Here is a 27,577-nt window from a genome sequence, read left to right as displayed (position 1 = left end):
CTTTAAACAGTGTGTCAGTAAACTACTTAGAATGTCATATACTGACAGTTTGACAAGAATAATGCCATGCTTAAACTAAGGTGATAAATTTGCTACCAAAACGTATACCTGGGAAGTTCTTCTGCAGCTGTTGGTGATCTGGTTGAGGGACTCTGGGCAGTGTCAGAATCTGTTCCTGCACGAGATGCTTTCCGCATCTCACGACCCTACACAGTAGTAATGAAATAATTATTTGTTTGTAATTGGTATCAACTAAATTGTGCTATGTTATAAATAAACCAACTTCAGCAGAAAATTAGCCATTATTTTCTATTATGTTATAAGAACAGAGCAACTGGAGATAACGGTGAAGTGAGGCTGAGGTGTGCTTGTTTGAGTGGATGTGTATGTTTTCTTTCCTGAAGAAGGGTTTGGCCATAAGCTAAATGGGTGACAGTCTTTTTATTGTGTGTGTCAGCAACTCAATATGTCATCTTTACAGTAAAAAGCAATCTATACTTTTCATATAATGAGTAACTACATATTACTTGTTAAACATACACATAGACATTGCATACAGATATGTAAACTCAATATCTTTGATAATTATAGCATAGTGTTCAAGATAAAATATGTGTTTATCAAAACCTTGACTTAAAAGGTATTGCTTCCTTTAGTCATTATTAATTTTTTCTTTACATGTGTGATTTATATCAGAGCAAATGAAACAAAAAAAAAATGTTTTATTCAACAAACAGCTGTATTTAAAATTAGGAATACCGGTACTTAAAAAGTTTGGCTCTTTAAAATATTGTAAAATTAGATTTCCTTGAGAGTTCATGCTTGTACAGTAAAAAAAGTCTGTTTCTTTATTTTGCAACACTTGTTTGTTCTCTACAGTGATTACTTTGCATTTTGATCCTCATGCTAGCTTCTGCAGAGTAATTCTGTGCTTTATGCACAACATTCTGTGATCAGCTTTTCAGACAGAAAAAACTTACACATTTGGACATCAGTAAGGCAAATTTATTCTGATAAGGTCTTTCTGCATGATCACCCTGTAGTTTCTGTGCTGGAATAGCTATGAATACATACATGCACAGTGACTTATTACAGCCTCTACATCCACATTTATACTCTGCAAAACACTTTGAATTGCATAGTAGAGGGTACATTACAATATAGCAATTATTAGGGTTTCTTCCTGTTCCAATCACATTTGGTGTGTGGGAAGAATGACTATTTGAATGCCTCTGTGCATGCTGTAATTTATTCCAATCTCGTCCTCACAATTTCTGTGTGAGCAATATGTTAGGGAGTTGTAGGAATACAACAATGTAGGAAAAGACAGACTGCTACTTAACATAAAGAAAACACACTAAGTTGCAGACAGGCACAATTAAAAGACACTTACATAAAGCTTTCAGCCACAGCCTTCACATATGATCCATACACACAAGCAAGCAAACTTTATGCACCCATGACAGCTAGCTCCAGTATCTTGGGCAAGAATGCTGGAGTTGGCAGTAATGTGTGCATTAATTGTGCTTGGTTGTGTGTGTGAATGGTGTGTGTTTCTCCTTTACTTATGAAGCCTGAGGCCGAAAGCCTTTTGTAAAGTAAGTAAAGTAAGTGTCTTTTAATTCTGCCTGTCTGCAACATAACGTTTTTTCTTTATCTTAAATAGCAATCTGTGTTTTCTTATATTGTTGTAGGGGGTCATAGTGTACTGAGTCATCATTTAAGGCCGGTTCTTGAAACTTTGTTAGTAGACTTTCTCAGGATGGTTTACATCTATCTTCAACAGTCTTCAGTTCAGTTCTTTCAACATCTTAGTGTCCCTCCCCATGGGTCAAACAAACCTGTGACAATTTGTACTGCTTTTCATTATATATATTTAATATCCCCTGTTAGTCCTATCTGATAAAGGTCCCACACACTTGAGCAATATTCTAGAACTGGTCACACAAACAATTTTTAAGCAATCTCCTTTGTAGACTGGTTGCACTTCCCCCATATTCTACTAATAAACCAAAGTCTACCACCTGATTTACCCATGACTGAGTTTATATATGTAAATGTCTTTTATGTATGTCTAATGTTTGTAAGTGTCTTTTAATTGTGTCTGTCTGCAGCTTAATGTGTCTTCTTTTTTTCCTACATTGTTGCTCATGTGATCATTTCATTTCACACCCCTACAAAGTGTTACACCCACATATTTGTATAAATTGGCCAATTCTAAAAGTGACTCATCGATATTATAGTCATGGGATACTATATTTTTTTTCTTTTTGTGAAGTGTGCAGTTTTACATTTTTGAACATTCAAATCAAGCTGCCCATCTTTGCACCGTGTTGGAATCTTACCAAGATCTGACTGAATATTTATGCAGCTTTTTAGATAGGACGTCATTACAGATAACTGTATCATCTGCAAAAAGGATGATTTTAGGGTCATTCCATGTCAAGTCACCCAGGCCTTGACACCCACCATGTCAGATTTTGATGAAACTTGGTACAATTACTTCTTTTATCATCCTGAAAGCACTTGTAAAACTTTTTTGCTCTTTCTCTGATAGTTTTTTTTATAAATTTTTAAAGTTTTTAGATTTGGCATTATTTCAGCAGTCGGAAACCTTAACTTAAACGTGTCCTCACAACTAAAAAAATTTGTATATTAAAGAATACTCAAGATATCAGTATGAAATTTTGGAATAAGTTTGTGTATTATATCTAAATGTTAAAAAAAATTACCGTAAAGATATATTAAAACCTTTCAAATGAATAAAAAATTACAAGTTTTTTTTTTAGCTAACGGATGTTCAGTTTTACAAAAACTGCAATATCTAGAGTCTCAGACCTGATAGAAAGCTCAAATTTGTTTTAAAATACTCTTAATTGTATAGGCTATTAGATAAAAGAAAAATTATGTTGGCTTTTTAACCTGTTTAATAGTTATCTAATTTTTAAAATAATACTAATTATATTTTAAAAATAAAAAGTACCAAGTGACTTAGACACCGAAAATAAGTTTTTGTCTTCTTCAAGTAACAATGTACGCTTGGATTTTGTTTTGTTACTCCTGTGTTTTGAAGTAAAAAATTATTACAGTGTTAAATAGTGCTTGGATAGTATTTTATTAAGTTTATTCGAACTTTCAGTAAGTACTGTTACTTAGTTTACAGAGATTCTTTTCCAATATCCTATAAAAGTAACCAGAACAGTAATCAGACCAAAAGTGAAATCAGTATGTCAGATATTCAAACCTGTAGCGTAGGGTTATTTAAAAAATCTGACTGTTTCCAAACAACCTACACACCTTCAAAAAAGTTACAGCCGGTATCTGAATTGAGCGAGGAAGAAAAAGATTTGATCCACTTACGATCTGGAATTAATCTGTGTGAATTTAAGAATATATGTTCATACCACAGCTACTACTTTTTGAACGTTTTTGAAAAGTATCAAACAACATGTGTAGACCCACTAAAAAAACACAAAAAGCCCATCAAAAAATCATTGAGAAGTGTAGGCTTGGATCTTTGTAAACAATTACTGACAAAAAATATTAGCATAAAACCTGGACAAAAGTTTTGCTCAACATGCCGTAACTTTTGTGAGGAAAAATAAAGAGTTGAAGTCAATGAAAGTGAAACAGATGATGAAGTCATGGTTGAATTAGAATCACATGAATCCCGAAATGAATCCCTCGTACAAACAAACATTGCTCTTGATAATTTAGGTTTAACACCGATAGAGCTTCATGGCTTGTCAGAACAAAGTAAAGGGTCTTATTTTAAAAGGAAGGTTAGCAGTATTGAAAAGACTGCAAAAAAGGCGCTTTCAAAAGCACTAAAATATGATGCACCAAGTTCTGATGATGACGAAGAAGATACAAGTGTGGTTGAGAAAGCAAAGGATTTTGATGTAATGATTTCTCTTATGAAAGAGAAGATTTCATCTGTTGGGAGGTCTAGAAAAATCCAGATTCTGACCTTGGCTCCAGATTCTTGGAGTCAAAATAAAGTAATGAAAGAATTTAATGTAAGTGAGTACATGGTGCGACAAGCTAGAAAGCTAAAATCTGAAAAGGGTATTTTGGAAACTCCTGGTCCAAAAAAAGGTAAAACTCTTTCTGAAAATACAGTAAGACTTGTAACAGATTTTTATGAAAAGTATGAAAGTTCTAGAGTGCTACCTGGAACAAAAGACAAAGTAAGTGTTCAAAAAAATGTGTACATGCAAAAAAGACTCATTTTGTGTAACTTGAGAGAACTCTATTATTCTTTCTAATGGGAGAATCCCGAGGTAGAAGTAGGATTTTCAAAATTTTGGTTCTTGAGACCTAAATGGTGTATCCTTGCTGGTGCTGCAGGCACACACACTGTATGTGTATGCAGTATCCACCAGAATGTTAAACTATTACTGGATGCTGTGAAAACTGAAGAATCTTATAAAGACCTAATTAAGATGCTTGTGTGCAACACGGAAAACCAAAACTGCATGCTACATCATTGCGACAGCTGTACTGCAAATACTGCACTAACTGAGTACTTACTGAAAAACTAAGTGAAGATTATGATTTAGAAGAAGAAATTGTAATTAGTCAGTGGGTTAACACAGACAGGGCAGAAATGATCAAACAGTCTATCAGTGTTGAAGACTACATTTCTTTATTGGTTAGGTCATTGGAAAAGCTCACCCCACACTCGTTTATAGCAAAATCCCAATCAGCAGCCTTTAAAAGATTGAAAGAAGACCCACCACCCAAAACAGCAATTATTGTGATGGGTTTCAGTGAAAATTATTCCTTTGTTATACAAAATGAGATCCAAAGTTACCACTGGAATAGAGGTGGTTGTACTCTACACCCAGTTGGAGTTTTTCTAAGAAATGAGGAAAACAATGTATTTGTTTCCAACCAATGTTTTATTAATGATGACCAAGAACGTGATACTGATTTTGTTAACTTTGTACAAAAAGAAATTACAAAGTGGCTGTCATCACATCATACTGACATTGACTCAGTTCACTACTTTACAGATGGTTGTGCTGGGCAGTACAAAAATAGAGACAGTTTTAAAAATTTGACTGAACACTTGAGAGACTTTAATTTGAAGGCCCAACACACTTTTTTGCAACAAGTCATTGGAAGTCAATTAGTGATGGCCTAGGAGGAACTATTAAAAGAATTTTAAGGAAAGCTAGTCTACAGCTTTCGGACAAAGAACAAATAATGACAGTAATCGATGTGTGTTCATTTTCACTTTATTGATAAAAAAGAAGCTGATTTGCTATGGTGAAAACTAGAAAACCGTTTTTCAGCAACCCAAACCATTCCTGGAACAACAAGTTTTCATAACTTCAAACCATTTCCAACAAACAACCTTGAAATTAGAAGGACTACAGATAGTGTAAAACCCTCCTTACTCTTTTCTTTCCATTCATCTTCTGATTGGGTTCGTGTTGAACCATCCATAAATAGCTATGTAGCTGTAAATTATGATGGTAACTGGTACTTTGGACTGGTAAAAACAATATTCAATGATGAAGAAGATGCAGAAATTCTATTTCTACATCCTTCAGGACCAGCTGCATCATTTTATTGGCCTGAAAGAGAAGATTCTTGCATAGTGCCTTTGGAGCACATAGTCTGTGTAGTAGACGCACCTCAATCAAGCGGCACTGGAAGAATGTATTACTTCAATAAAGACTGTAACAAAAGAACTGAAAGCTCTTGGATGAAGTGGAAAAACAAGTTGAATCAGCATTAATGTTTATTAAAAAGACAAAATTACTCAAAAAATTCAATGTTTCAAGCAATCAGTTGGGTTATACATAAGTGTCGTAAGTATACTATCTTTGTACATAATTCTAATGTAATCTACTATAATTAATAAACATGTTAAAAAGCCATTGTTATTTTTGTTTTATCAAGTAGTCTATATGTTTAAGAGTAAATTAAAACAAATTTGAGCATTCTATCAGGTCTGAGACTCTAGATATTGCAATTCTTATAAAACAAAACATCCGTTAAAAAAAGAAAAGAAAAAAAAATACATATATATATTTTTTCATGGAAAATATTAATATATTTTAATAGTATCATTTTTATCTTCAAATATGTATAATAAGTAAACTTGCTGTAAAAATTCATGATGTTATCTAGAAGAGTTTTTAAGATAAGCAATTTTAAAGTTTTGAGTACAAATTAAATTTACCATTACGGAAGGTTCGGAAAACGCAAAACATAAAAACTTAAAAAATTTATAAAAAAAACTATAAGAGATACAGCAAAAAAATTTTGCAGGTGTTGTCAGGATGGTATTAGAACCATTTGAGCCAAATTTCATGAAAATCTGAGGAGGTGGGTGTAAAATTTATTTTTTATTGGGTGATTTGCTGTGGAATGACCCTTTACTGTTAATATTGTCTACAAGGTCATTAATAAACAACATGAACAGCAAGGCTCCCAACACACTTCCCTGGGGCACACCCAAAGTTATTTCTAAATCTGATGATGACTCTCAATCCAAGATAACGTGCTGTGTCCTCCCTACCAAAAAGCACTCAATCCAGTCACAAATTTCACTTCATATCCCATATGTCTGTACTTTTGACAATAAGAGTAGGTGCAGTACTAAGTCAAATGCTTTTCGGAAATCAAGAAATATTGCATCTATTTGCCTACCTAGACACAAAGGTTTCGTTATGTTATGTGCGAAAAGTGCAAGTTGGGGTTCACATGATTGATGTTTTCAGAATTTATGTTGATTTGCGTAGAGTAGGTTGTTCTGTTCAAGATACCTCATTATGTTTGAGGTCAAAATACGTTTTAAGATTGTGCAACAAATCAATGTCAAGGATACTGGGTGGTAGCTTTGTGGGTCACTTCTACTACCCTTCTTGTAGATGGTTCTGACCTCTGCTTTTTCTTCAAGAACTGGGCATGGTTTTTTTTGTTCAAGTGTTCTACAACATATGATAGTTAGAAGAGGGGCAAACTCATCTACAAATTCAGCATAGAATCTATCAGAGATTGCATCAGGCCCAGGGACTGTGTTCAATTTTAACGATTTCAGCTGTTTCTCAACACCGCTGACATTAATACAAGACTTCACTCATCTTTCCAGTGTAACAAGCTTAAATTGGGCAATTCTTCTGGGTTTCCTTTGAATAAGAGATATGAAAATGGATTTAAGCATTTCAGCTTTTGCTTGCTACCATCAATTTCAGTTCCTGTCTCATTTGCTAGGTTTTTGCATTAATACAGTGCATTCTGCATTAATACAGTGACTATATATCAAAGGAGTGTGTGTGGGGGGGGGGGGGGGGTCGCATCACTCCCATTATGAACTTTTATACTGTGAACATATCTATCCAGTGTAAGGTCAATAACTGTTTTAAACTCTGAGCGCTAGTTCCTCTATGTGCTTCTCCCCTGTGCTGAAAGTTTCAAATTCCTCACTGAGATATGACACTACTGACCTTTTATCTGATTTACTGAACATGTATATCATTTTTGCTTATTTTAGCTGTCCTTTGAACTTTGGTAATCATTGGTGCCACAACCACATCATGGTCATTGATACCAATCTCAATGACATCCTCAAAGAGGTCAGGTATATTTGTTGCCATTAGATCCATAATTTCCATCATGACTGCACTTCCACACTATCTGTTCTTGATAGTTTTCTGAGACGGTATTAAGTGGCATCTTTTGTTCTTAATAGGGTATTCTCTTCCATAATAATTAAAACACAAAAAGTAATGCTATTTTAATTATCTATTGCAGGTGAAAGATTGAAAGTAACACTTTTGCTTAAAAACACACCACTGTTATTTACATCTAATAAACAGGTTTATGTGAGTATATATGTGTCTGGTGATAATAAGAGGATTGGCATCATTCTCAACATTACTATGCAACTAAATTAATAAACAGTATTACAATTTTAAGTTTCTTAAAATACATTTTTATGTTACCTCTCCTCCAGCACCTGGTATGTTGATTCCTTCTGCACCTTCTGGGGAAGACATCTTTCTCCTCAATGAGTGAGAATGCAGGTGTTTCAGGGGTGGATGCATATGCTGATAGCTCTTCTTCCTGTGCACTGAAGCAGAATAATTTTTTATAGGTACTTCATATTATTTCACAATAATTTAATTTCAGTTTTGCATTCTTAGTTTCCTGTAATGTGTTTCTAGCCAACTTAAGTATAACAATATGCCCAGTTTAATTTGATAATATCACCACATTAGGATAATTAAATTAATTGCTGCTCCAGTACAGTACTCATACTAATATAACTAGCAGCAAGAGTCACCTGAAAGGAACTTTGTATTGTCATATGTAATTCATTGATTGAAAAGGCAAATTTTGACACTGAAAGTTAACAATCTTGTGAATTTTAACATATATTGCAACAGTTATATGTCATGTGTTGCTTGTGAGTCCACATGATAGCAACAATTCAGCAGGGAGAGTGAGTTACTATGATATTGCAGAAAGTGGTGAATCTCATCAGAATCAAAAGTGATGTAGACTTTGCTTGACACAACCCATAAAAAGAAAAGATGATGAAATATTATATAAGTATTTTAAAGAACACCATATGCTGCAGTTGTATGGAATACATGAACACAAACTGCAAAGAAGGAAGAGTAAAATGAAATAAAAATGCATAAAAAAGTAGGAGGGAATCTGTTACCAGTTTAAGAGACGTTTCACAGAAAGTGGCATCATACAAAATTATGCTGAAAATATTAAATCAAAATCTGGCATGTCAAGTATTACATTACAAAGAGCTCCACGAAAGTATGGGCACTGCATGGTAGTTCAAAACGTTTACAAAGAAGTCTGGTGGTACACATGCAAATTATGATTGAGTGTCAGAATGTGACTGGGGTGACAATTCACTCTTTCATAGGACTCATAACTCTAACCTATTTGGAGACTCTTTCCCTCATCACTCACAATTTGTATCTCCTCCACACCTATTTCCACTTACTTACCAAATTGCTACATTCACTTACACTGAAGAGCCAAAGAAACTAGTATACCTGCCTAATATCATATAGGGCCCCTGTCAACATGCAGAAGTGCCACAACACGATGTGGCATAGACTTGACTAATGTCCGAAGCAGTGCTGGAGGGAACTGACACCATAAATCCTGCGGGGTTGTCCACAAATCCATAAGAGTACGAGGGGGTGGAGGTCTCTTCTGAACAGCATGTTGCAAAACATCCCAGATATGCTCAATAATGTTCATGTCTGACGTGATTGGTGGCCAACAGAAGTGTTTAAACTCAGAAGAGTGTTCCTGGAGCCACTCTGTAGAAATTCTGGACATGTGGGGTGTCACAATGTCCTGCTGGAATTGCAGAAGTCTATTGGAATGCACATTAGATAGAGCAGGTCATCAGACAGGATGCTTACTTACGTGTCACCTTCAAAGTTGTATCTAGATGTATCAGTGGTCCCATATCACTACAACTGCACACACCCCACACCATTACAGAGCCTCCACCACCTTGAACAGTCCCCTGCTGATGCGCAGGGTCCATGAATTCACGAGTTTGTCTCCATACCCGTACACATCCATCCACTAAATACAATTTGAAATGAGACTCTGCTGGCCAGGCAACATGTTTCCAGTCATCAACAGTCCAATGTCGACATTGATGGGCCCAGGCAAGGCGTAAAGCTTTGTGTCACTAAAGGAAAAAAAAGTGGTAATACCTCCATGGACTTCACAAAAGTTTACGACTGTATCAGCAGACACTTGGAAGAATCCTGATGAACACAAGGGTAAATGTTACTACACGAGAACTGATGGAATACCATTGAAAGAGCTTAATTTCAAGATTGAGTTAAAAAGGAGAATGAACTGTCACCAGTTTTATTCAACATAACTTGGAGAGGAGTAAACAACAAAATATGAATACCAAAGAAACACATGGAGGGCAAAAAGGACGACAGGGCCTAAGTGGACTGCCTAGCCTTTATGGATGACATATGATAGTCAGATGAAAGATGGCACAAAGAAACAACCTGACAACCTAAGCAAAATATCCACAAGGATAGGACTTGGTGTCATGTACAACAAGACAAAGACAATGAATATCACTGGTGACAAAAACATCAGATGATATCATACAAAAGGTGAGAAAAATTATATACTTGCAAGAATATACAACAGAAAGAGACAGGTGCAGAGGCGGAGTCCTAAAGAAGGTGCAGAAGATGAGGGCAGGTTTATTTATAACAAGAAAAGTATTCATGATTAGATTAGATGTACTTTTTGTTCCAGAGACCCATGGTGAGCAGATCTTTGAGGATGTGGAACACGTCATAAAACGAGAATATATAATACATATTTACAAAAAAAGGTATATGCTTATGTCCCCTCCACAACCCTAACTGAAATGGTCCTCATATGTATGGTTTAAGAAAAAAAAAAAAAAAAGAGGACCTTAAACATATTTTAATTTAAGAATAATAATAGACCGGTCACAACACTTGATCCTTATAGCTCCTATTAAACTTTATTACTGTACTCAGTTTGCTGTTCATTGCAACATTTATGTCATCAGCAGACAAAACAAACTTGGTATGTGGCAATGTTACTGACAATAGGGATTAATATACACAAGAAAAAGTTACGGTCCTAAGGTGGAAACTTCATTAACTATCTTTCAAAAACTGTACTTAATTTGCTATTTATTGCAGCATTTGTACCATCGGCAAATAAGACAAACTTGACATCTGGAAATGCTATTGATGAGAGGTCATTGACATATACACAAGAAAAAGTAAAGGTTAGGTGGAATCTTGTGGGACACCACACATAATTACTGCCCAGCTGGATGATGACTGACAGCTTAATTCATTACTCTTTCCTTCTGATACCCTTTGTTTCCTCTCAAAGAGATAGAAAATGAACTATTTTGCAGTATTTTGTTACACTAATACTTTATCAGAATCCTTTAGAAGTCCACATTGCAACTCTGACAATATATTTTTTGTAGTCAGATAGTTAAGAATCCATATAGGTCATTCCATGTGGAATCAACCAATAAAATAAATTTGCACCTTGATGATTTAGAATTTTGTAATTTTTTGTCATTTTACTCTACCTAACAAAATGAGATAAAATTTTCAGAATTAAAGATTTTTTTTGGACATTTCATTTTCAGTTATTAATTTTTAAAGTTTCTCAAATTGTGTGATTTTCACAATATTTTGAAAGCTTAAAATGGACATAACTCAAAAATTTTTGACAAATAGACCTGAAATTTATATAATTTTATTCAGTTTGTTATAGGCTTTAAAAATATATGCTACTTGACCAAGTTCATTAAAATGATATATTTTTCCAAATCAAAACTTTTCTAAATTTTGGAAATTTCAAAATCAGAAATTTTTTGTTTGAAATAAAAAAAAGTATGTTAGTTGTACCGTACACTATTTGTTGACGTCTGTCCCAAATTTCATCGTGTGTGTGTGTGTGTGTGTGTGTGTGTGTGTGTGTGTGTGTGTGTGTGTGAGTGTTGATGTGTGTGTGTACTGCTGTTCTTCCTACAAATATGAACTAGGACCAGCACATGGGCTAAGGGGATAAAGTGACAGAAACGTGCAGGTGCCACGACTTAAAATGCATAATCACCTGAAAGAACGTTGACAGACACATATTGGAATACAGAGCCAACGAAGTGGAATATTGTATTTGTTGTATTCCAAAATATGCAGTACTATTTTTTATTGGGAAATTAAGCATTGGCACATTTGTGCCACTTTGTCATCTGAGGATGTCTGTATAGAATGAAACCAGTGGCTTAATAAATGCACATAGAGCCAAAGTAGTTTTCTCAATATTCCTATTAATCAGTTGTGAAAGCACAACATAATCAAATATTACCTCCCTTTGACCTTTTTTTTGTGGTGGAAAGCATATATGTCATCAGTCACTTTTTGTATGTGACAAATGATGAGCATGCAACCCATAAAAGGAGCTCGGTTAAAATATCTGAATTGTGACTGACAGTATACACTGATAGAAAAAACTGCTACGCCAAGGAGGAGTTGTGTAACATAAATGAAATTTGGTAGACATGTTACTAAAAGATGATGTCCATCCAAATTTCACACCAGTTGATTAAGAGTGCCGCAGGTAGCTCCACTCTGAGGATGTAAATCAGGTTTGCTTTTATTACATGATGTAACGGTGATAAGCATTAGTTACCTTTAAGACGACATGATGAGTTGATGTTAGTCAAGAATGCATTTAAGTTGACAAAGCCACCATTTGCTGGCAGTGTTGGGCATGAGAATGTATGGCTGCAAGAAGACCGCGCTCCAGACAACCACATGGCACTACCAAGAGTGAAGACCACTGTGGTCAGCATATGGCTCTGGCACACCGTACTGCATCTGCAGCAGCAATTTGGGTAGCATCTCGCACCAAAGTGACACAATGAACTGTTACAAATTGGTTGCTACAAGGACAGTTTTGAGCTAGCTGCCCTGTAGCATGCAATCCATCTGCTAGCTGTAGCTAGCTGACCCCAAACCACCACCATTTACGACCTCAGAGGTGTCAAGCAAGAGCTCTTTGGAGGGCAGGGTGCAGGTCCATTGTGTTTTCTGTTGAAAGCTGGTTCTACCTCAGTGATGGTCATGTGTTTGTTAGAAGGAGGTCAGGTGAGCACCTGCAAACAATCTGTCTGTGGCCTAGACACACTGGACCTACATATGGAATTGTGGTCTGGGACGCAATTTCTTATCATGCAGGAGTGCTCTCATAGTTATCCCACACACTCTTAACTGCAAATTTTGCATGTCAGTCTGGTAATTTGACCTGTTGTGCTGCCATTCATCAAAGCATTCAATGGTGTGTTTTCCAACAGGATAATGCTTGCCCACATACCACTGTTCTAACCCTACATACTATGTTGCCTTCGGCCACTCAATTCTCCAGTTGAGCACATATGGGACATCATTGGGTGACAAATACAACAGCATCTACAAATAGCATTAACTTTCCTTGTATTAATTGATCAAGTGCAACGGATACAGAACTCCATCCCACAAACTGAAGTCCAGCATCTGTACAACATAATGCATGCACTTCTGCATGCCTGCATTCAGCACTAGTAGTTACACAGGTTATTAGCGTCCCAGCATTTCAAACTTGCAGTGGCTTACCTTATGCTTCCTGTGATTGTGCAATGTTAATCACTTAAGTATGTTACCTAGACAAACATATTTCGAAATTTCATTACTCTGCATTAATTATTTTTTGTGTTGTGATTTTTTATCTGTCAGTGCATTATTCATAGTCAGATAGTTCAGAAGCCATGTTTGTACATTAATTTTTCTAAAAGTCTGATGGTATTTTCTTGTCTTCCTTTTTATACAGAAACGTAACTTCAACACCTTTCAGCCGAATGAGAGATGTTTCAGCAATAAATGACTAGCTACACAAATAACATATCATGTCACTATACTCAGAAGAACAGTTTTTGATTAACTATGCTGATATTTTCTCATAACTTTTTTTTTTTTTGTACTTTAAAGTTTTAAGGTGGACATATCCATATTACTGAAGCTATTTGTAATGGCTGATCTGGGATATTCCATAGCAGCATCTACTGAACCCGACAACCCCATCATTTTGATAACTGAGCTATTTTGATTCACGTCATTCTCCTATATTCAAATTTCAGCAGCTTTAGAAAGTTGAAGCTATGGCCTTGTTAGTAAAAATTTGATCCCATTATTAACAATATTCTCATATAAGATCCAAATAATACATGTAGTTTTTAATAAGCAATTGTTATATAACAATTATGTGTTGCATCATAGGCATTTATGCCACTATATTTGGATAAATATGAACCACAGACCTTGCCATTGGTAGGGAGGCTTGGGTGCCTCAGCGATACAGATAGCCGTACCGTAGGTGCAACCACAATGGAAGGGTATCTGTTGAGAGGCCAGACAAACGTGTGGTTCCTGAAGAGGGGCAGCAGCCTTTTCAGTAGTTGCAGGGGCAACAGTCTGGATGATTGACTGACCTGGCCTTGTAACACTAACCAAAACGGCCTTGCTGTGCTGGTACTGCGAACGGTTGAAAGCAAGGGGAAACTACAGCCGTAATTTTTCCCGAGAGCATGCAGCTTTACTGTATGGTTAATGATGATGGCGTCCTCTTGGGTAAAATATTCCAGAGGTAAAATAGTCCCCCATTCGGATCTCTGGGCAGGGACTACTCAAGAGGACGTAGTTATCAGGAGAAAGAAAACTGGCATTCTACGGATCGGAATGTGGAATGTCAGATCCCTTAATCGGGCAGGTAGGTTAGAAAATCTAAAAAGGGAAATTGATAGGTTAAAGTTAGATATAGTGGGAATTAGTGAAGTTCGGTGGCAGGAGGAACAAGACTTTTGGTCAGGCAAATACAGGGTTATAAATACAAAGTCAAATAGGGGTAACGCAGGAGTAGGTTTAATAATGAATTAAAAAAATAGGAATGCGGGTAAGCTACTACAAACAGCATAGTGAACGCATTATTGTGGCCAAGATAGACACGAAGCCCACGCCTACTACAGTAGTACAAGTTTATATGCCAACTAGCTCTGCTGATGAAGGAACAATTGAAGAAATGTATGATGAAATAAAAGAAATTATTCTGATAGTGAAGGGAGATGAAAATTTAATAGTAATGGCTGACTGGAATTTGGTAGTAGGAAAAGGGAAAGAAGGAAATGTAGTAGGTGAATATGGATTGGGGGTAAGAAATGAAAGAGGAAGCCGCCTGGTAGAATTTTGCACAGAGCACAACTTAATCATAGCTAACACTTGGTCCAAGAATCATAAAAGAAGGTTGTATACATGGAAGAAGCCTGGAGATACTAACAGGTTTCAGATAGATTATATAATGGTAAGACAGAGATTTAGGAACCAGGTTTTAAATTGTAAGACATTTCCAGGGGCAGATGTGGACTTTGACCACAATCTACTGGTTATGAACTGTAGATTAAAACTGAAGAAACTCCAAAAAGGTGGGAATTTGAGGAGATGGGACCTGGATAAATTGAAAGAACCAGATGTTGTACAGAGTTTCAGGGAGAGCATAGGGGAACAATTGACAGGAATGGGGGAAAGAAATACAGTAGAAGAAGAATGGGTAGTTCTGAGGGATGAAGTAGTGAAGGCAGCAGAGGACCAAATAGGTAAAAAGACGACGGCTAGTAGAAACCCTTGGGTAATAGAAGAAATATTGAATTTAATTGATGAAAGAAGAAAATATAAAAATGCAGTAAATGAAGTAGGCAAAAAGGAATACAAACATCTCAAAAATGAGATCGACAGGAAGCACAAAATGGCTAAGCAGGGATGGCTAAAGGACAAACGTAAAGATGTAAAGGCTTATCTCACTAGGGGTAAGATAGATACTGCCTACAGGAAAATTAAAGAGACCTTTGGAGAAAAGAGAACCACTTGTATGAATATCAAGAGCTCAGATGGAAACCCAGTTCTAAGCAAAGAAGGATAAGCAGAAAGGTGGAAGGAGTATATAGAGGGCCTATACAAGGGCGATGTTCTTGAGGATAATATTATGGAAACGGAAGCGAATGTAGATGAATATGAAATGTGAGACATGATACTGCGTGAAGAGTTTGACAGAGCACTAAAAGACCTAAGTCGAAACAAGAGCCCGGGAGTAGATAACATTCCATTAGAACTACTGACAGCCTTGGGGGAGCCAGTCCTGACAAAACTCTACCATCTGGTGAGCAAGATGTATGAGACAGGTGAAATACCCTCAGACTTCAAGAAGAATATAATAATTCCAATCCCAAAGAAAGCAGGTGTTGACAGATGCGAAAATTACCGAACTATCAGTTTAATAAGTCACAGATGCAAAATACTAACGCGAATCCTTTACAGACGAATGGAAAAAGTAGTAGAAGCCAACCTCGGGGAAGATCAGTTTGGATTTCGTAGAAATATTGGAACATGTGAGGCAATACTGACCCTACGACTTATCTTAGAAGCTAGATAAAGGAAAGGCAAACCTACGTTTCTAGCATTTGTAGACTTAGAGAAAGTTTTTGACAATGTTGACTGGAATACTCTCTTTCAAATTCTGAAGGTGGCAGGGGTAAAATACAGGGAGCGAAAGGCTATTTACAATTTGTATAGAAACCAAATAGCAGTTATAAGAGTTGAGGGACATGAAAGGGAAGCAGTGGTTGGGAAGGGAGTAAGACAGGGTTGTAGCCTCTTCCCGATGTTATTCAATCTGTCTATTGAGCCAGCAGTGAAGAAAACAAAAGAAAGATTCGGAGTAGGTATTAAAATCCATGGAGAAGAAATAAAAACTTTGAGGTTCGCCGATGACATTGTAATTCTGTCAGAGGCAGCAAAGGACTTGGAAGAGCAGTTGAACAGAATGGATAGTGTCTTGAAAGGAGGATATAACATGAACATCAACAAAAGCAAAACGAGGATAATGGAATGTAGTCGAATTAAGTCGGGAGATGCTGAGGGTATTAGATTAGGAAATGAGACACTTAAAGTAGTAAACGAGTTTTGCTATTTGGGGAGCAAAATAACTGATGATGGTCGAAGTAGAGAGGATATAAAATGTGGATTGGCAATGGCAAGGAAAGCGTTTCTGAAGAAGGGACATTTTTTAACATCGAGTATAGATTTAAGTGTCAGGAAGTCGTTTCTGAAAGTATTTGTATGGAGCGTAGTCATGTATGGAAGTCAAACGTGGACAATAAATAGTTTAGACAAAAAGAGAATAGAAGCTTTCAAAATGTGGTGCTACAGAAGAATGCTGAAGATTAGCTGGGTAGATCACATAACTAATGAGGAGGTATTGAATAGAATTGTGGAGAAGAGGAGTTTGTGGCACAACTTAACTAGAAGAAGGGATCGGTTGGTAGGACATGTTCTGAGGCATCAAGGGATCACCAATTTAGTATTGGAGGGCAGCATTGAGGGTAAAAATCGTAGAGGGAGACTAAGAGATGAATACACCAAGCAGATTCAGAAGGATGTAAGTTGCAGTAGGTACTGGGAGATGAAGAAGCTTGCACAGGATAGAGTAGCTTGGAGAGCTGCATCAAACCAGTCTCAGGACTAAAGACCACAACAACAACATTTGGATAAATGGCAGAATTGTTCGTAAATATTGAATCCTTTGTTTTACGTATTGATTTTGGTCACAGTGTGACCATCTTCAGTGCAAACCATATGGACCTTGTAGGTCCATATCATAATAAAACAACAATTTCCATGGGGTTTAACATGTACTGTGGTGATTACTACCAACAGATAACTTCAGTTTTACTGCATATAATAATTTTAATTACAAGTGACCCCAGCAGTTAACAATGAAACATGTTGTTGGGCTGAGAAAAAGACTCTTGTTTTGTGCCTTTGGAAAACATTGTTGGTATACCTGAATCAATCACACTAGGAAGAATGTATTAATTTAATGAAAACAATATGGGAATCTAATTTGTCACAGTGGAATCAAAACAGAGAAGCTATTAAAACTTGCACTCCAGAACTCCAAGGATCTTAACTGTTAAACATGTATGTTTTACATTTAAACATTTGTCCACATAGAATAACTGTCATTTAAATTTGTTCACTTGAATATGCCTAAATCAACTTATATTAGTAATCAAAATATTTCAATTAAAATTATAACTTTTGGTTTTGTATTTTTATTATTTTAACAAAACATGAGACGTGTACTAAAGCTTAGCAGTCTACATAATGTGCTTTAAAAGAGTTTCAGAACAATTTTACAAATACTTTAATATATAAATGAAAATCCTATGTCATTCAAAACTCATGCTGTTTTTAGTTTTTAATCCCATCATCAGGTGGCACAGGGAAGTCACTTTTGGTGGGTGTGGTGTCAGACTTACCTGTCAATGTGTTGTGTGTAATAGAACTGCTGGAGAGGAATGACATGTTAGATTCAGTGAGTTGTTTTGTTAAAAGGAGCATTGTACACATACATGATAGAGATGCAGAGAGTTGGTACCAGTTAATATGGACAATTTTGGTGCCAAAGAGGTGAAGTTGACAAGGACATTAGTAACAAATTTGGACAGTCCACAGGAGGATGATTGTTGCACAGAGATTGTGAACCATGGGCAACCACAGGCTGCTGCTAAAACTAAATTACAAAAGAAGGCAGAGCATTTAAATTAAGTACAAAGAGTGTGAATGGAGAAGTTGTTGTTGGAGTCTGAAGACTTGTTTTTCCTCTGGCTCCATTGCCAGTGACCCACTTTACACAGCATTGAGTTCTGATGATAACTGAAGTACCAATGTATTAAAAACCTTATCAGGTACATCAATAATTACACTGATTATGGAGCAATTCATCAACCAACAATTAGATAATGGGATAATGGAAGAGAGCACGTATCCATTGTGGTTTTGATTAAGAAGTTTATGGACTGTTCTAAGAAGTAAAAGTTCTGTTGTGACTGCCATTATCTTAATAGTAAGACAGTGATGGATGCCTACCCTGTACCCAACATCACAGAAACTACTGGTAACTTGGGTCAGAGCCAGTATTTCTCTACCATGGATTTAAGGAATGGGTGCCCCAGTGGGAGGTGGTTCAAAAGGACCAACTGAAAACAGCATTCTGGTTACCATGGAGTCAGTAGCGAAGGATGCCTTTTGGCTGAAGTATGCTCAGACTGAAACATTTCACCAATTGCCGGATAGAGTACTCAGGGGGTTGAGGCCTCACAATTATCTAGTCTACCTGGATGATACAACTGTGTTCCTGAAAAACGTGGAGGAACATAGGCAACGACTGAGGGAAGTACATAAGAGGTTGTGAGCTACGCGTCTGACATGAAACAAGGAACACTACCATTTTGCTTCAGAACAAGTAGGTTACTTACAGCATGTAATTAGCAAAGATGAGATGAAAACAGATACAAGACTTGTATGAGTGGTACGAGATTACCCAGTTCCTCAGTCTGGTAAGGAGGTACAATCGTTTTTGGGATTCTCAAATTACTTAGAAAACTTCTAAGGGGATTTATTAAACAATGGAAAAAAATCCAAGGGGATTTACTGACATAGCATGACACTCACACACCTGTTGAAGAAAGGGGGAAAATTTGTTTGGACAGATGATTGTCAGGCTGTGTTTGAAGGTTGAAGAAATTTTAACGTCAAGTAAAGGTTTAGTTTTTCCAAATTTTCAAAAGGAATTTATACTATCATGTCATGCATCTAACCACACTTTGAGTTGTTTCCTGAACCAAGAGGTCAATGTTGGGGAGCATCTTGCAGCTTAACCTGACGGCACATAAACCAAGCATTCAAATGTTGAGCATGCCAAGTTTCTGAACATGCAGAGCAGTGTTTAGCATATCAGATATCCTGAATGTGCATTTGAACATAGACCAATGAGATGGAAGAACGTCACCTGCATCACATAACACCATCTCTATTCAGAAGTCGTGAGACACTGTATTGGCTTTCAGTTGAAGCCGATATGTATATGTGCTGTTTGTAAGCACAAAAAAACTGAGGATCTCTTGGAAACACATCGCTAATTATACAATTATCTGTAATAAAATGATGGGAATTATTGGAGGTTTCATATTATGAAATTATGCCACATTATGGTACATTGAGGATCCATCTAAAACACATTGTTCTTGGTACAGTTTGTTCTAATTAAATGTCAGTTAATAACATATCTATTAGTAAAGCTTTCAGGAGACGGTAAGGTGCAAAGTAAGGTCATAACTCACTCATGGCCAGTGTAGTGTAATGAGTAGGGAAGCAGATTTGTAGGGTTACTGTTGATGTTGCCAGTTCACATCTCACTGGATTGAAACATTTTTTTATTAACCTTCATATTTGCTAATAAATTCTAATACTTACTCATTAGTTTAATGGAAGTATATTCTATAATATTCACTCTTATGTGAATATGAGTGAGCTCTTTCTGAGGAGGGAATTTGTTTGATTGGCTTTATCTACAAGACTGCTTACATTACTTGCAGTGAGATATTTTGCACTTTCTTGTTTCAAGTTTTTTATTTCACATCTTGTGAAGACTCTGTCACTGAATAGGAACTGTGACGAATGAACAAAGAGTTTTACTAAAAAGGGAGAATGATGAAATAATTTTTATCTTACATGGAGAACTGTAAATTTGTATTGCACTATTTGATATGGAACATTTATAAGCTGATGTTCTTAGTGATTGGACACATTGCTTTCCTTTCAGGTTTACAACATGTTCATGGATACTGAAGTTTTTATTTGCATATATTACAGACAGAACAACATGATTGTCATATGGACAAGGGAGAAGATGTATGTTTTACTACAGCTAATATAGGAATTTTACACCTGTTTATTTCGTAAATAGTGTGATCTACAAGCCAGATATAGGCAACAACCACTACTGAAGCACACTGTGATATTGTATACCACGTTGAGGCGGACATGCAGTATGCATGAGGTGCATTGTTTCAGAGCATATAGCAGTACGTTGAACTTGGCATGCTGAACGTTGATGTTCAAAGGCACGTCCATATGCCAACTGCTTTATGCACTGCTTTATGCATTGAGACAACATAAAAGACCAGAGAAAAACTATTCTATTTTGGAAAAAGAGATGCTTAACCTTATGTATGAAGTCACATATTGTCCGTGTTACTTGTATGGAAAGAAATTTAAATTAGTGATTGATTGTGCTGCTCTGAAATGGTTACTGTGGTTAAAAGACCTATGCAGCAGATTAACAAAATGAGTGTTAAGATTCTGTGAGTTCGATTATGAAGTGGTGCATACGACAGGGAAGAAACACGGAAATGCAGAGGCTTTGAGCAGGAAGGTAATGGTAGTACAAGTAGTGGTCATGGCCTTGCTAAATGGCAAGCAGCACTGAATTCTGACAATGACTGCAAGCTATACAAGATGCTACCTCAGTTCAGAAAGTGTGACAGTTTGTTACATAAGGTAATTAGGTTAGAGCCATGGATTTTGGTGTCAGGTAGGTTGAAGGAGGCAGTACTGAGAGAGATGCATGATCACATACTGTGTGGTCGTGGAGGGTGCATAGCAACAAATTAAAGGGTGGCTGAAAGGTATTGGTGGAATGGAAGAAAAGGAAACATGGAACAGTATGTGAGAAATTCTGAGCAATGTGCACACCACATGGACTTTAATCATAAATGAATACTATTACAGAGACTACCAAAAACGTCAACAAGTTGTTTGAATTGACTGCGGGTGAATGTGTTAGAATCACTTAATTCGGGAGGGAATCATCTTTTGTTAACAATAATAGGTCACTTTTCGCAGTGTGAGGAGACAACTGCTATGTTGAACCAGCAAGCAGCTAAGGTCGCACAAGTAATGGTTGCCAGTTACATCCTTCAGTGTGGTGTGCTGGAGATGATGATTACAGATCAAGGGACAAATTTTATGATGAACCTAATACAAGTTTTATGTCACTTGTTATGTGTGAAGGAACTGAGAACTAGTCCACTTCACTCACACACAAATTGCAGAATGGAATCAGTGTACTGATTAGTCAGAAGGATGTTAAATTACTATGTACATGCTCATCATAATGAATGGGAACCAAATCTCTCATTTGTCATGGCAGCGTACAATCTGAAGGTCGACACTAATATGGGATCATCACATGATGTGGTGTATGACAGGAAAACGCCACCACCATTTGGCTTGATTAAGGCAAGAAGAGACAAGGGCCATTAGTCGGTCCATAATTTTGCTAGAATAGTGAGAGAAGTATGGAAACAGGTGGAGAAAGCATTGGGAGAAGCATTGGGAGGCAGAAGGTAGAAGTGAAACACATGTGGAGTTTACCACATTATAGGGCAGGGCAGTAGGTAATGTTATCTCACATATATATGCCAAAGGGTAAGACTAAGAAATTTATCATAAGGCACCTGGGACCTCACCAAGTGACTGAGACAACAAAACCAGTCAACATTAGGCTGCAGCTGCCAATGAGGTTGATAACAGTGCATGCTGGACGCCTGTGGGTTCTGAGGCACTCCAGTCTCAGTCTCAGAAATGTTAGGGCCAAAGCCAGAGAAGGACATGAAGAGGAGGAGACAGAGGAGTGGACATGAAAAATGGATGGATTGATGGATCCATGTACAAGGTGCCCTACACACTTAGGTGGAGGAAGGGAAAGAGGCTTTTGTTGTGTTTATTGATAACTATTTAGGATATTACGTGCAGGTTGCCAGATTGCAATACATTATGGGTAAGCAGTAAGTTTTGTGTTAGAGTAAGAATTCTTTTAATTTTCTTCATATGGAAGCACTGGCTGGTGCCAGCAGTTCTTTTTGAGAGGGGAGGGAGGATGATAGTATGATAGTAATCTGTGTCCTCAGGTTGTTGTACACCGAGGGCACGGATGGAAAGGAGCAGAGCAAAGTGATTGCGAGGGGGGGCTGCAGCAGGGTGGGGGGGGGGGGGGGGGCTGCAGCAGCTAAAGGGAGAACTTCTTACAACCAAACAAGATAATGTGATGGTTGCTAGCCATCAACAGAAGTTAATTTTAGTTTTTAATGCGTGGGAGGTTAGAAATGAAGGGAGGAGGCTAGAGGACATGTTTTCTGGGCTTCAACAGAGAACCAAGACCAATAGTGTGCTTGGAAAAGTTTCCAGGAAATGTGAGAAGTCTATTAAGTCTTACGAATGACAAAGGGAGCAGATGCAGCAAGCAGCACAAGTTGTGCCGCATTCACTACGTTGACGGAGGAGGGATTGGATAAATGCTAGAAGGAGAATTTTGAAGACAGCATTCAGAACACAGATGCCCCTGACATCAGGGAGTTGATTGGGACTGTAGAGATGGTGAAGAATTTGCAGAGGATACCAAGTTGGTGGTGGAGTGGAGTACCATGCAGATAGTAAGCTTGGAGGTTAGGTTAGGTTAGTGGTGTTTAACGTCCCGTCGACAACGAGGTCATTAGAGACGGAGCGCAAGCTCGGGTTAGGGAAGGATGGGGAAGGAAAGCAGCCGTGCCCTTTCAAAGGAACCATCCCAGCATTTGCCTGAAACGATTTAGGGAAATCACGGAAAACCTAAATCAGGATGGCTGGAGACGGGATTGAACCGTCGTCCTCCCGAGTGCGAGTCCAGTGTGCTAACCACTGCGCCACCTCGCTCGGTGTGTAAGCTTGGAGAGCAAAGTGTTAAACAATATACATATGCCATTGAAACTAACGAGTGAGATGATGAAACATGAGAAGGCAGCAAAGAATACTGTAAATCAAGATCTGGGAATCATGCAAGCATGGGTGGATTGTGTCTAATGCAAGAGTCACCATGAGAAGGCTGTTACAATTGCTATATACAACAATGTGGTTGTAGTGGCATGCTGCTACAAGCAGTAAAGGCCCATAGAGGCAAGGGAGTGGAGCTAAGAGGTAGTGGATTGTGGTTCAGGTGTTATTAATAATAATTAATGTTAACCTTTTGCTCCGTCGATCACCCTAAATTTGCTGCTGCATACCGAAGACAAGATATTTAATAACGTCTTTGGATGTTAGTAATTATTAATACACCTGTAATTATGGACATCACTTTAATTTTTTATTAACATCAATAATAATTAATAAGCTAATAATAACGATTAAATGATTATGAATGATTGTGCTTTGTATAGAGGGAAAAGGAGGGTTGATCCTAAAATTACTCTCCGCAATTACGGCGACTAAAATGTCCGTGATTTTTATAGTTCATCACTCAAAGATATTATAGCACAGATTATGGACCATTACTATACATTGATACGGTCATTCAAACTTCATTCACTTTTACTTTCACAAACCTCAGTGTGCAGTTCTGCTCTTATATTCAATTTAACGTCCCTTCGTACAGTCCACAGATCCAATTATCAGTTATTGGGCATGTAGCAGAATTTAATACTGATCGCTACTTTTCCCCATGCACACAAATTTTCAGATATTCTTGGTCCATGGCCTTACAGAAAAAGTCTGTCCTGTAAAAATTAACTATAGTCAATTTTCTTCCAATTTAACAAAAGTGTCCTGATCTCTTCCATAGCATATCACATAGAAATGCCCGCTGTATCGCATGCCACAGCTACATAGACTTATTCAGAGTGCAGAAAACAAGACACGAGAGCTAACAATACTCACACTTGGTTTATACAGTAGGATTTAGACACAAAAGTAGCCACGTTAAACACACTTTGATTTCCCTGAAGCACTACTTTGTTACAAGTATTATTCTGTTGAGAGATTATATATCAATAATTTTAATTACAACTTTTTCAATGCTATTAATTATTACCAATATTATCAATCACCTCTCCCCTATATGAAAATAAGCCTCATAATATTGTTCTTAAGCAAAAGAGTAGTTATAAGAGGGTAAGTCAATTATAATCCACAATTTAGTTATATTTTTGTTTATTTTGGTGGTACTGTCATTTTACATTGATGACACATGCTTTGTTTATTTGTTGTTATATCTTTGCAATTTTCAAGCTGCTAGGTTAGTTTCATTATCGCTATTGTGTTGTTAATCATGGCTGCTCCGCTGTCTATTTGCACCAAGAAACAGCAACATTCAGTGATCCATTTTTTGCAGTCGGAAAGTGTATCAGGGGCCGAAACTCATCAAAGACTTTTGGTACAGTATGGGAACAGTGTTTTGTCACAATGAAGTGTCTGCAAATGGACGGAAAAATCCCAAAATGGTCACACAAGTGTTACGCACGATGAAGGAGCCAGACGACCGTTTACCGCAACAAATGAAGAAACCATTGAGCATTCATGTGAAATGATTCTCTTAGAAAGACAATTGACAACTGACAAAGTGGCTCATTGTCTGCAAATTAGCCATGGTTCTGCCTGCGAAATCATCCACAACAGACCTGGGTTTCGTAAAGTTTGTGCAAGATGAGTCCCAAAACAACTCACACAGTTGCATAAACAAACACACCTGGACATCTGCAAAAAACATTTGGATTGCTAAGGTAACAAAGGGGACAACTTCTTAGACAGGATCATTGCTGGTGACAAAACATGGATCCATCATTACGAGATGGAGGATAAATGGCAGAGTATGGAATGGAAACATCCAAATTCGCTGTGCAAGAACAAGTTCAAGACCCATCATCCGCAGGAAAACTGATGCTTACAGTTTTTTGGAACCCACAAGGTCCAGTACTGGAACATTATGGGGAAAGGAGCACAACAATAAACAGTCTACATTATAGTGAGATGCTTACTGCCAGGCTACAGCCTGCACTTCAAAGCAAACGACAAGGATTGGTGTCAAAAGGTATGTTGTTGCATGACAATGCCCATCCGCATACTGGTGCCCACACTGCTGAAATGCTCCAGAAACTCAAATTTGAAGTATTGGATCATCTTCCATCCAATATTGCCCCTTGTGGCTATCAGTTGTTTGGTGCACTCAAACAGGCATTAAGGGGCCATCGATTTGCCTCAGTCGGAGCAGTGAAAGAAGCGGTGCATTCCTGGCCCACACCTCAACTGAGAACCTTCTTTTATGAGGGCATCAGGAAGCTTTTACAATGATGAACCAAGTGCGTTTCAACGACTATATCGAAAAATGATGTTCTTGTAAGTTTCCTATTTGATTACAATAAAATTTTATAACTACATAGCAGATAATAATTGACTTACCCTTGTACATAACAGGTTCAACCTTCCATCTACCAGCCACAGTCACAGTAACTACAAAATTTCATGGAACACATTCACAGTTGTACTAGCTAGATGAACCACCAGAGGCACTCCCAAAGCAGAATCTAACCTTCCTAAATAATACACTGAAACCATACCTAATCAATTCCTTGAACCAAGTAACAGCTACACAAGTTGGATGGATTTCAGTGGAGCAATTGATGCAGCAATATAGAGAAGGGCAACAGAGAGTGACCATGACTTTGAGTTCACAATACCTAGCACTGCTGTGCACAGCCTTCATCTACCTTAAGAGGAGAGCTACCCTTCAACTGAATCCACTGGTCATGCAAATTCCAGTATACTGGATCTGTACAGCATGAAAATGAGTATATGCAGAATTCTGTAGCGCTTATGAATATTGGTGATAGATGTACTCTTTCTAGTTGAAGAGGATATAAGGACAAGGAACAAGCCCTGAGAGTATGCAGAGACAATTACCAAGAGTACATGATTAGTGCAATGAAAAAGTATAAGGCATGATGTGATGTGTGTTCCAAGGGAGTTAATGAACTATTAAGTGGCATAGTAATAAGTAATTTAGTTGCGTAAGAGAAAGTCTTGTTAATAAACTTAGTATATTAGATGCTGTCTCTAAACTTTGTGGGTTAAGCTGCCAGATATTTTTGTGGTGAAAACTTGGTCTGAAAACTTGGTGTGACATTCACTGGACTTAGTAATCTATGTTGCAGATTAGTCTCAAGTGGTGACCTGGGTGGCCGAGTCTTCTGAGGGAGAAGGCTAGTGTAGGACCACTACTATTTTATGGGCAAGTTTGCGGGTATATGGTGATGAAGTATTGCAGCAACTGCTGGCATATGGCGAGAGTGGGGTGTTGGTATTCTGATTAAAATAAGGGAGCCCAGCTTGGCTTTGTGAAACATGCCATGGTTCTTGCAGTATAGGGAAAAAGATTTCTCAAATGGTTCAAAAGGCTCTGAGCACTAAGCGACTTAACTTCTCAGGTCATCAGTCGCCTAGAACTTAGAACTAATTAAACCTAACTAACCTAAGTACATCACACACATCCATGCCCGAGGCAGGATTCGAACCTGCGACCGTAGTGGTCGCTCGGTTCCAGACTGTAGCGCCTAGAACCGCACGGCCACTCCGGCCGGCCAAAGATTTCTCAAAGGACAGATTTTAGTATTGTTGTTAAAAATGTGACTAGAAGTGCAGGAACTGCATAACAGGTGTGGTGCTACGCCACATAAATAATTGTCATTTTGGTGCCAGATTCATTCACAGCGCAGCAGTGCTATCAGAATATGGGGACAATGTGGTGCCACCAGCAGCAATCATGAGTTCGGGTCTCTGTTGCAGTACTTGCCTCCTGCAATAAGCCCACCTTATAGATAGTGCTATGGTGTAACAGGGCCATGCCAGGCCCATTCCATCATCAAGTGGTACTCCTGTCCAGGGGGTTGGGGTTGGTATACTGGCTATGACAGCTGCCTTCTGCCATTATGGAGTGGACTCTTCCACACCACATGCCACTGGTAGAGGAGGCGCAATCATTCTCCACTGTCCTGGCTAATGGTGCAGGAATACTGTGAACAGTCACTGGACATAGAACTTTCCACGGCAGAAAACTATGCTGAACCACAGATGTGAGAATTAAATCTCACTGTTTCCTAAATGCAGACACAGTATTTATGCACAAATTAAATAAGGTATTGGTGACAAATGATTAGGTTGAAAGTGAACATTTAAGACACTGACCTGTCAGTGCCTGAATTCCATGACAAACCTCAGTTGACACTTTTACTAATTATTTCAACTGATGCCCTTTT

At 37.6% G+C, this 27,577-nt stretch overlaps 1 protein-coding gene across 2 annotated transcripts in view; it reads right to left on the bottom strand.

Moving 5' to 3' along the window:
• Window positions 1–27,577, bottom strand: part of LOC126187587 (band 3 anion transport protein) — a 588,329-nt gene that overhangs the window by 192,517 nt on the left and 368,235 nt on the right. For both annotated transcript variants that reach the window (XM_049928766.1, XM_049928767.1), the window contains 2 exons: window positions 7,962–8,089; window positions 109–206 (listed from right to left, as the gene is read on the bottom strand). In XM_049928766.1, the coding sequence (XP_049784723.1) occupies window positions 109–206; window positions 7,962–8,089 (226 nt within the window). The remainder of the gene's footprint in view (window positions 1–108; window positions 207–7,961; window positions 8,090–27,577) is intronic.

Source organism: Schistocerca cancellata, chromosome 5 (genome assembly GCF_023864275.1).
Source record: "Schistocerca cancellata isolate TAMUIC-IGC-003103 chromosome 5, iqSchCanc2.1, whole genome shotgun sequence".
Classification (NCBI taxonomy): Eukaryota; Metazoa; Arthropoda; class Insecta; order Orthoptera; family Acrididae; genus Schistocerca; species Schistocerca cancellata.
The sequence above is the reverse complement of the archived record's forward strand: the minus strand, read 5'-3'. Positions and strand labels throughout refer to the sequence as shown.